General features: G+C 38.8%; 2 protein-coding genes across 2 annotated transcripts in view; both read right to left on the bottom strand.

Annotated features, from left to right (window-relative positions):
- rars2 (arginyl-tRNA synthetase 2, mitochondrial) overlaps positions 1 to 2,837 on the bottom strand; it is a 9,602-nt gene extending 6,765 nt beyond the window's left edge. The window contains exons 1-7 of the mRNA XM_029754119.1: positions 2,643 to 2,837; positions 2,239 to 2,312; positions 1,373 to 1,475; positions 1,065 to 1,148; positions 804 to 901; positions 599 to 654; positions 374 to 457 (exon numbers count right to left, since the gene is read on the bottom strand). Of these exons, the coding sequence (XP_029609979.1) occupies positions 374 to 457; positions 599 to 654; positions 804 to 901; positions 1,065 to 1,148; positions 1,373 to 1,475; positions 2,239 to 2,312; positions 2,643 to 2,684 (541 nt within the window). The 5' untranslated portion in view covers positions 2,685 to 2,837. The remainder of the gene's footprint in view (positions 1 to 373; positions 458 to 598; positions 655 to 803; positions 902 to 1,064; positions 1,149 to 1,372; positions 1,476 to 2,238; positions 2,313 to 2,642) is intronic.
- Positions 2,838 to 3,963: 1,126 nt separating this feature from the next.
- On the bottom strand, positions 3,964 to 9,163 carry LOC115194433 (akirin-2). The gene is made up of 5 exons (XM_029754131.1): positions 8,630 to 9,163; positions 6,590 to 6,733; positions 6,190 to 6,339; positions 6,034 to 6,105; positions 3,964 to 5,374 (listed from the first exon to the last, which is right to left on the bottom strand). Exons 1-5 carry the CDS (start codon positions 8,805 to 8,807, stop codon positions 5,364 to 5,366), a joined length of 555 nt encoding a protein of 184 aa, XP_029609991.1. The 5' UTR covers positions 8,808 to 9,163; the 3' UTR covers positions 3,964 to 5,363.
- Positions 9,164 to 11,172: the final 2,009 nt, after the last annotated feature.

Raw genomic sequence — 11,172 nt, 5'->3', positions numbered from 1 at the left:
ATCTTTTAAATACGACACAAATGAGTAGCTCACTCTGCTGATACTGACAAGCAGATCAGTAAAATGCGACCTTGTCTTGAATGCAACCATCTAATATAGATCTATGAGAACAGAACACACAAATTGTACAATATGACGTCCATCTAGCCTGGAGGAAATGATTGTCCCCAAAAAAACATTTCAGGTGTACTGATCCAATAATAAAGACAATGATATGTGTGCACTCACTGTGTGTGACGTTGTGGGAGCAAAGTCTTGCACCTCGCGCGTCGAATATATCTGATTTGATGCTCGCGGCAACGTCATTTCACCGAGTCTACCTTTAAAGCTTCTCAGTGTATTCCTTTATGCTCTTCTTCTCTGCTTAACTCACCAAACTGCATGCCCCAATCTCCCAGGTAATTCACTCTAATGACATTATTTCCCAAGGATTCTTTCAGGTTGGCAATGAAGTTACCTAAAAATAACATTGTGCATTTTTCAGTCACAATAGATACAATATTTCAAACACATCCTGAATTTAGCCTGAGGTCAGGAACAATATCAAAATGAACTCTGCCCTTTCCTGGTACGTTAAAGAACTTCAACTGAGTCTCACCAATAATGGTGGAACGCAGATGTCCAGCATGAAACTTCTTGGCAATATTTGGAGAACTGTAAGAAAAACAAAAGGGAAATGTTGTCAATAAATTCATAAAAAGAAGGTAGCTATTTATTTAGTGCTTGCCTCAGCACTGCCTCAACATCCTAGACTCTGAAACAATACAAACAAATGGAAGTTTGAGAAGAACATATTTCAATACCTAAACTCCACCACAGTTGTTCCTTTTTTGAGGCCATCGAAAAGTTCACTTTTCACACCAAATTTGTGACGTTCTTGGCACAACTGCTCTAAAACTTTCTGAAACAAAACAAAAACAAATGTGTAGACTTCCAGATGGTTGTCTTGTTCAATTATATACACTCTATTCCTACACGCTGGTTGATAAAAATATTTCAAACAGTCTGCAGTTTTCCGACTGACATGATCAAAATGAAAAGAGTAGGGAAAAAGGCATATTCACCTGTACTAACAGATTCCGACTAACTCTAAAGTGTATCACTCCCCGTCCAGCAAATATTTCTTCCACCACACTGTCTTGCTTTAACTGAAAGGAAATAGCATACACTGTAATTCTGACAGGAGGGTGAAATCTAAATATCAGCGAAGTGTGAGTATGTGACTGACTACTAAACGTTTTAGGGTGAAGTTTCCCCTAGGTACCGATCTAGGATTGGTTTCTCCTCCCCCAATCAAAACCTTAACAATTAGTGGGGAAAATGTTAACCTGACCCAAGATCCGCATCTAAACTACAACGCTATTGGTCCCACCTGACTGGCCAGAGCCTCTGTCTGTGCCTGGAGGTTTCCATTAGTTGGCAGGATCCCATTCCTCAGCAGAGTGTTGACTGATAACCGGAAATCTGGGGATTGCCTGAGATGAACAATATCAGAAGAACCCTTGAGAAACATGGTGACTGTGTAGTGATAATCATGTTTGATTGAGGGATCTGTAAGGACCAGACTAGGACTGAGACTTCATTCAGCAGATCTCTCTCTCCCTCTCACACACACACACACACACACACACTGGTGTAAAGTACTTAAGTAAAAATACTTTAAAATACTACTTAAGTAGTTTTTTGGGGTATCTGTACTTTACTATTTATATTTTTGACGACTTTTACTCCACTACATTCCTCAAGAAAATAATGTACTTTTTACTCCACACATTTTTCCTGACACCCAAAAGTACTAGTTACACCTTGAATGCTAAGCAGTACAGAACATTTGTCAAATTAACACACTTATCAAGGGAACATCCCTAGTCATCCATACTGCCTCTGATCTGGCAGACTCACTAAACACAGATGCCTCGTTTGTAAATTATGCCTTAGTGTTGGAGTGTGCCCCTGGCCATCCATAAAATAATTAAACAAGAACATTTTACTGTCTGGTTTGCTTAAAATAAGGAATGTGAAATTATTTATTCTTGTATTTTTTTATACATAAGAATATTTTAGCAACTACATTGACTTTGTATACTTAAGTATATTTAAAACCAAATACTTTTACTCAAGTAGTATTTTACTGGGTGACTTTCATTTTTACTTTAGGCATTTTCTATTAAGGCATCTTTACTTTTACTCAAGAATGACAATTGGGTATTTTCCCACCACTGCACACTCACACTTAACTGTTTTTTGGAGACTGGGATAGCACAGAGAGCTGAAATGAAGGCATCTTCAGACCGTCCCAAAGCCCTAGAGAGCTAAACCAAGATATGTCAAATATGAAAACTGCAATACACATTGTTGTTGTGTCAATTGAACCCCATAGCATAGATTATTGCTATGTTCTGAAGTCATGATTACCTACATTGGCCAGCTTGAAATATTCAGAATACTCTGCTTTCAATGTTAATTGGCCGATATATAACTATAATTTCTATTTAAACAAACCGAGGGCATCTTGGTTCTTAAGAATAAATAATGACAGGCACTAACATGCGGATACTATTTGCTAACATTATGTACTAAAGGAAACCCCACATAGCTAACGATAGCTAACTACACAAATTACACAGAACACATGCGACTACCTTCGATGCAATACTTCTTCTGAAATAACAAGCCATGTGCATACGTCGACATCAATGCCGTGTTTTTATAAATTACATTCAATGGTCATAAAATAGATTATTCCATGTCACATTCATGCGTGCTTTTGCAGCTGATGACATTCAAACACTCATTTCCTGCTTAAGTGATCTTTGAACTCAACCTCACACGTTTCATCCAATCGAAGTGGTGTATTTGCCGTCTACGTCATAGAAGAGTGGGCACGTTAGATTTCCACTTCCGAAGCTCTCTGGCGTCCTCTGTCCTCACACAGACTGTGATACCAAAATGAAATACGCACTTGCAAAAACTGATATATTTATGCAGTGCTAACTTTTTCATTTATTTTGTATTCACAGTGATACATTTTCTTAAATGAATTGTCTCAAATAGGTCAGATATGAGTTCCAATACCATAGAATAAGAATTAAGAACATGTAAATTTCTAAAGTCAATAATACACCTGATACTGTAACCACACAATTGCTATGAGAGAAGTGATTATTTGACCAGTAAGTAATAACGACAGGGTAGCCTATCACAGTGTTGTATATGTTCGAGAACATTAAGTCATAGGCTTCATGTTCCTTACACTAACCAGGTTTCCATCCAACCTTCTTATGTAAGTAAAATACATGTTGGATAAAAAAAAGTCAAGTCATGACAGGCCTGATGGAAACAGAAAACGTGTCAGTAAACTTTCCAAATGTCAAAAAAACGAAATATGCTGGACAAGGTGGGATATTTTTGTTGGTAAAATGTATGTGAAAAATTTCGATGGAACGCTTTTATTGATAAAAATCATATTAAAGTAAACACAATGACGTGGCCCGGGCGCCAAAGACGTGGATGTCGATTAAGGCAGCCCTCCGCACCTCCCCGATTCAGAAGGGTTGGGTTCAATGTGGAAGACACAATACAGTGGAATGTATTCTGTTGTACAACTGACTAGGTATCCCCCTTTCCCTTCCCACTTTGACTGGTTGGCAAAACCTGTAGTTTATTTGGCTACAGATTAAACTAATTATGAACTTCACAGGGTGGTGAAAATGCAAGGTGCTGAGCTTGATGCTCCATTTCAATAAATATCAAGGGTCTTATTCTGGTGACATGATCAGATGCTTGGCTGCCGTTTGAAAATTAAAAATCTCATTAATTTGTCCATAATAATCTCATGTACCCACACTGGCTCTGCGAGCTGTTGCCTAGAGCACACATGCCAATATCAATGAGCACACTACAGTCATTTTTTTGTTGTTTTTTGAAAACCATCAGTAGAGCTGAAAATGTGACAGAAACCCATTTAACTTAATTTTTTTTATTCGATACATGGGAATTTAACCACAATATGTATTTGTATGTGCACTACAGCGTCACGCACAGCCTTTTATCCATAACATGTCAATTCGATGAAAACACATCTGGTGGGAAAAATTGACATATTGTTTTTATGCAGATTATACAATATTCACCTGAAAAATCTATCAACAATTGGATGGAAACCTAGCTACTGTGAACATTTTTAATGTGTTAGGACAAGATAAAATACCTTCAAATTACTCCTCCAACTGGTGGAGATAGATGGATTATACACAGTCCACAATCAACACCATCAAAAGCAATCACTGAAGTGGAACCTCCTCCGGCACACTTGGAAGAGAAATTGAACAGAGATGTCAACTACTCTAGCATTTTTTACTATGAAAAAAACTATGTGAAACCGGAACACCCTTTAATGTAAACCTATTATTCATTAGCTTTACCCAACCCAAGTCCATTAAGCTACATAGCCAATAAAATAAACAGGGAAAAAAATAAAAGCACTTTTTTTTTTTTTTTTTTTTAAAGGATAACTGTAACAAAGGTCAGGCAAAACGACATAATTTACATAGGCCATTTACCATTACAATGTAACCATAACTGATAAATGCCAGGATGTCCTCTCCTGGAGTCCAGTCCAGAAGCTTCCTTGGATTATCTGCTCTTTTGTAGTGGACCACCCCTCCCAACTGTACATGTTGATTTGACTTAAATAAAATAAAAAAGGTTGTGTCTCATCATTTTTGCAACAAAGATACACGTTTATGGAACAAAATAAATCTAAATGTGTGGTGGCAGAGTCGTAGCCTGAGTGCCAGTCTGTTTGGGCTATAATGCCAACTTCTTGTCACTCATTGTCTTAGCTTGACAAGAACAGCAATGTAGTTGGAAAGAGCACAAACAGATCTAAGACGAGGTTAGCAGAGTTGGGAATGGCAGGTCACTTTATAAAAAGGCCTAAGAAAAAAAAGCCTAATAAATATCAATACAGCAATTAAAACAACGGAGGCCACTGGTAGAGTAATAGGTAGCACAGGTCCATATATGTGTTGACAGCAGGAAGCACTCCAAGGTTTCATCCAAAATGGCACCCTATTTTATATATAGTGCACTAATTTTGACCGTAGCTCTATGGGCGCTGGCCAAAAGTAGTAAATTGGGTGCCATTTAGGCCGCAGCACAAATACCAGTCGCCGAAGAGAACGTAGTTGCCACTGACAGAAGCTTGAGGCATCCTAAGCCCACAGGGGAGATATGGCACTGCTACAAGTCCAACTAGAGCCCCTGAGTCTCTGGAGAATACAGTTGGCAGAGAATCAAATGGGAAGCTTTCAGCAATAATAAAATGTGAAATTGGTATTCCATCAAATAGGAGGTTTCACTCAGGAAACATCTGGGGAGGAAGAGAGAGCATCTATGAATACAGATTCATGGAACATAAAGTTCACAATATATTCAGCATGATACAGAAGTGACAGGGGTCTTTATAAAGAAGGGAGGAAGCATGTCAGTGTTTCCCTAGGGTTTTTTTTTCTTTCCGCAGTGGCAAGAGTCACAAAGGGGGGGTAGTTCAGGTTCACTCTCCAATCACAATTTTTACATAGAAAAGCAACACAATTGGATGTTCTAAGTACACAGCAATCCTAAAACCACACCAGGAGACCACTTTCGAGGTATGGAAAACATTAAGATATTTAGATTTTTAATGTTACCCTTTTATTCAAGTGCTCACGCACCTAGGACTGTTTGGTTAGCAGTGTTTCTGTAGCACATGTGATGGCATTTGAAAAACAATTGCCCATTGGATTGATGGAAATAATCATGATATAATTTTACCAGGTAGGCATAGGCTACTTTATAGCAAGTTAACATTTACATTTAGAAGGTTTTTGGGAAAGCCTTTCCATCTACCAAGACTTACCAGTAGAGTCGCTATATTTCCCCCAGTCAAATTGTAGGGGTGTGGGGGCAACAATTTAGCAGCGGCGGTGAGATGCTGCTAAAATAATACATGGGAAACACTGCACTGACAGAGGAAAGTTTATTACTCACAGCTAGCAGGTTGCTCTCCAAATCGCCGCATTAGCTGATCGTGAGTGAACTTAACGAAAGCATCATATTGCTCTGCAAAAAGAGAGAAAAAGGTCTGACAATAAATAGAGTGCTATATATTCTGCAGAGGTCACAGAAACAGTTTCTCCAACACACCTGCTAGTTTTGTTGTCAATATTTCGTCATATTCTTCCCTTATCTTCTCCTCTCGTTCTTTAAGTAGTCGTTCACAGATCATCCCAACCTGTCTCAAGGTAAATAGAGGTTGCTCTTTTCTAGATGGGGAGATGGCACCAGAAGATGTTCCTGTATAGAGAATAAGTATCCATTATCAGGGAGAACATTCTCAAAACCACATGTAAAACTTGACCCCAAAAAATATTACATTAAATGAAGCCAAGCAACATACAACTGCAAGCTAACAAAAGGGATAACAATTGTTGTGAGGCAACCAATGGTTTCCATTTGATGACCCCCCCCCCCCACCACCGCCAGACCCCAGATGTGTCTTTCGTCCTCCTGATGTCCTTCCTGAGAAAAAGCAGACTGGACATACCTGGCAGACTGGATCCATTAAGAATGGAGCTATGGGGTTGTGACTCCAGGGGACAACAGCCCTCGGTCTGCTGAAAGCTGTTCTCCAGGTGCCTTCGCTTCTGCATCCGCTTGTACTCTTGCTTGATATTGTGCAGGATTTGCTCTGGAATAGAAAACAAGGGCAAGACTTGGTTAGGGCAAGCTAATCAATCATTCCAAATAACAAATTGCACAACATACTCAAGCAATATACCTTGTGAGTCATCTTGATACTTCACTAAGTAACTAACAATATGACCTTAATTCAAGGACAAAGGCTACAAAACTCGAGCTATCCACTTCAGTAGCAAATGAGAACCCCATCCCAACCCCTGCAGGATGCAATTCCACTGCACAGACTAGGGCATGTTCGACCAGTGGTGGAAAAAGTATCCAACTGTCATACTTGAGTAAATGTAAAAGATACCTTAATAGAAAACGACTCAAGTAAAAGTCACCCAGTAAAATACAACTTGAGTAAGCCTAAAAATATTTGGTTTTAAATATACTTAAGTATCAAAAGTAAATGTAATGGCTAAAATATACTTAAGTATCAAAAGTAAAAGTAGAAATAATTTCTAATTCATTATATTAAGTAAATTTACAGACAGCCAGGGACACACTACAAAATAATTTACAAAAACTATGCATGTCCACCAGATCAAAGGCAGTAGGGATGACCTCTTGATAAGTGTGTGAATTGCACCATTTTCCTAAGTATCAAAAGTAAATGTAATGGCTAAAATATACTTAAGTATCAAAAGTAAAAGTAGAAATAATTTCTAATTCATTATATTAAGTAAATTTACAGACAGCCAGGGACACACTCCAAAATAATTTACAAAAACTATGCATGTCCACCAGATCAAAGGCAGTAGGGATGACCTCTTGATAAGTGTGTGAATTGCACCATTTTCCTGTCCTTTTAAGCATTCAAACTGTAAAGAGTGTCAGGGAAAATGTAAGGAGTAAAAAGCACATTATATTCTTTAGGAATGTTGTGAATTAAAAGTAAACAAAAATATAAATAGGAAATATACCCATAAAAAAAAAAAGTAAAGTAGTTTTACTAAACCTAAAGTACTTTACACCACTGTGTTTGACTAATATATTGCCAATATGACTACATGCCATCATCCGGTCACTGTTAAAGAAGTATTTATCAGATAAATGTCTGGCTAAATGTAAATGCTCTTTCCTTCCAGTTCTCTGCTGCCAATGACTGGAACGAACTGCAAAAATCTCTGCAACTGGACACTCATATCTCCCTCGCTAGCTTTAAGCACCAGCTGTCAGAGCAGCTCACAGCACCTGTACATAGCCCATCTGTAAACAGCCCATCTATCTACCTACCTCATCCCCATACTGTATTTATTTATCTTGCTCCTTTGCACCCCAGTATCTCTACTTGCACTTTCATCTTCTGCACATCTACCATTCCAGTGTTTAATTGCTATATTGTAATTACTTCGCCACCATGGCCTATTTATTGCCTTAACTTACCTCATTTGCACTCACTGTATATAGACTTTTTGTTTTCTTTTGTTCTACTGTATTATTGACTGTATGTTTTGTTTATTCCATGTGTAAAACTCTGTTGTTGTACGTGTCGAATTGCTATGCTTTATCTTGGCCAGGTCGCAGTTGCAAATGAGAACTTGTTCTCAACTAGCCTACCTGGTTAAATAAATGTGAAATAAAAATAAATAAAAAATAAGATCTATGCTAGCTAGCTTAGCTTGAAGGTTTAGCACCGGCCTCCTAGCTGCCGTTCATTAGCAAGCGAGTTGAACAAACAGTTGTGTCTAAATCACAGGTTTCAACAACAAATGCAAGAAGTGTTTACAAGTTTATCAGTAACTTACTGTAGCTACTAGTCAGGTATTTGATATTGCTTAGCCAACTAGTTAGTAGTTAGCTACGCTAACATAGCTAATCTCACCAAGGTGCCCTAACAACACCTTTCATTTATAGAGTCCCACTCACGCCTTAAATCTAGTCGCTAATAAATGTAGCTAACCCGTTGTGAGTCTGGACGACACTTCTCCAAATGGTGAGGGCTCCATACGCAGATATTTCTGGGGTGATGAGGTTGAGGCGGCTTGAGACATTGGGGTGCACCTCCTCCTTTTGGGGGAAGCCTGGTTCATTAATGGATCGAAATCCATAGTCCTTTTCAAAGTAGCCCCACAAGCCATTCCGTTGACAATATTATGGATCTATAAAAACGAGATAAAGCTGTGGTTTTCGCTATCAGAGGGCACACCAGAGCTCCTGTGACTGGGTCCCTCCGCTGGCTTTCTTCTCCGACTACCCTCAAGGGAAAATTCAGGTTATGCACAAATGGCTTAGTTTTTTCGCCTCTCGAGTCTTAATACCATCCAAAACGCAGACCCTGTAATGGCCTAATGTTAGAAGAAATTCATCCAATCAATTATTGTATGTGAATTATCATATACAACCAGATGACAGTAGATTTCGGATAAGTATTTCCTTCTGCCAGCGCCGTCATCAAATTCTCTCCTCGATGACAACCAACATGGCGTCAAAACAACGTTCATTTTAAATTCTGAGCGAATGGGCATGCGCACTTAATGAATATCGTGTTAGTTAATGTAGTTTATTTTTTATACAGTTTATACTTGTTCATATGCAATACTTGGTGCTTTTGCACTACATTCCCCACATAAACCGTGAATGCCAAAAGCACTCGCCAAATTGAAATGGGTGCATGCAATCTGGTATCCTTGGGACGTCCATTGAAATGTAAAATCTTTAAGGTAAGGGTTAAGGTTAAGGTTTAGATAAGGGTCAGAGTTAGGTAAGGGTTATGGTTAGGGTTAGGCTAATGGTAGGGGTTAAAGTTAGGGTTAAGGGTTTCGGGTTTCGGGTATGGACGTCCCAAGGATTCCACATAGCACTGACCAATTTAAATGCCACAGTACTTTCAAATAATTTAAAGAATTGGAATAAAGCTATTAGTTAATTCCTAACGAAGAACAGAACGTTTGAAAACGTGTCCTCCAGTCATTGTCTAATTTCTGAATGTGCATATTTGATTCAATTTCTTTTATTGTTCTTGTAAATAACAGTACTTTGCTAGATCTATTCTCTATTGTTCTGTGCTGCAATGTGACTCATTTACCAGCAGGAAAAATAATCATGAGCTGCGTTTAGACAGGCGACCCAATCCCAATATTTTTTTTGCTCAGCTCTGATATGATTGGTCAAAATACCAATTAGTAGAGAAGAAAATATCTGCCTGTTTAAAACGCAGCCCGTGAAGTTTGCAGGAAATCTATTATTACAGTTAATCCCACAGATTGTTCAAATGATATGGAACATCCCCATGTCAGTAGGCTACATACATTCAGTTTAGGACTGGCCCCATTGTGTTTGAGGTGCACTTCTTTATTAGATGTTGTTTATGTCCAGGTTAAGATTCGGATATACTTGAACTAATCTCGGTTAACCCAGAACTAAAATATCACGTAATACGTCAGCTGCTCGATTACATTCTTGGTTCATAAGTGTTAAAATAAGAGATGACGAGGAGCAGAAAAGCTCTCTGCAAGTTACAGGCCGAATGTTCTCTCCTCTTTCGAAATTCGAAAGATGCTAACACCAGCAAAATCATGAGTTGTCGAAACCAGTGACGAAAAATCGAATCAAATTGTATTTGTCACATGCTTTGTAAACAACAGGTGTAGTGTTTACTTACGTGCCCTTCCCAACAATGTAGAGAAAAAAATACAAACATGAGTAAAGATAACTTGGCTATATAGGCAGTGGCGACCCCTCATTCAGGGCAGAATAAAATACATATATTTTTTGTTTTTTTGGGTTGCCTGTTTTGCATGTTATTTTAGCATTAATAAGTGTCACATAACAGTTTGCAAACAATGTAAAAAAATATATATACTGCTCAAAAAAATGAAGGGAACACTAAAATAACACATCCTAGATCTGAATGAATGAAATAATCTTATTAAATACTTTTTTCTTTACATAGTTGAATGTGCTGACAACAAAATCACACAAAAATAATCAATGGAAATCCAATTTATCAACCCATGGAGGTCTGGATTTGGAGTCACACTCAAAATTAAAGTGGAAAACCACACTACAGGCTGATCCAACTTTGATGTAATGTCCTTAAAACAAGTCAAAATGAGGCTCAGTAGTGTGTGTGGCCTCCACGTGCCTGTATGACCTCCCTACAACGCCTGGGCATGCTCCTGATGAGGTGGCGGATGGTCTCCTGAGGGATCTCCTCCCAGACCTGGACTAAAGCATCCGCCAACTCCTGGACAGTCTGTGGTGCAACGTGGCGTTGGTGGATGGAGCGAGACATGATGTCCCAGATGTGCTCAATTGGATTCAGGTCTGGGGAACGGGCGGGCCAGTCCATAGCATCAATGACTTCCTCTTGCAGGAACTGCTGACACACTCCAGCCACATGAGGTCTAGCATTGTCTTGCATTAGGAGGAACCCAGGGCCAACCGCACCAGCATATGGTCTCACAAGGGGTCTGAGGATCTCATCTCGGTACCTAATGGCAG

The sequence above is a fragment of the Salmo trutta genome, chromosome 1 (assembly GCF_901001165.1).
Source record: "Salmo trutta chromosome 1, fSalTru1.1, whole genome shotgun sequence".
Taxonomy (NCBI): domain Eukaryota; kingdom Metazoa; phylum Chordata; class Actinopteri; order Salmoniformes; family Salmonidae; genus Salmo; species Salmo trutta.
Note: the sequence above shows the minus strand (reverse complement) of the source record. Positions and strands in the feature narration are given on the sequence as shown.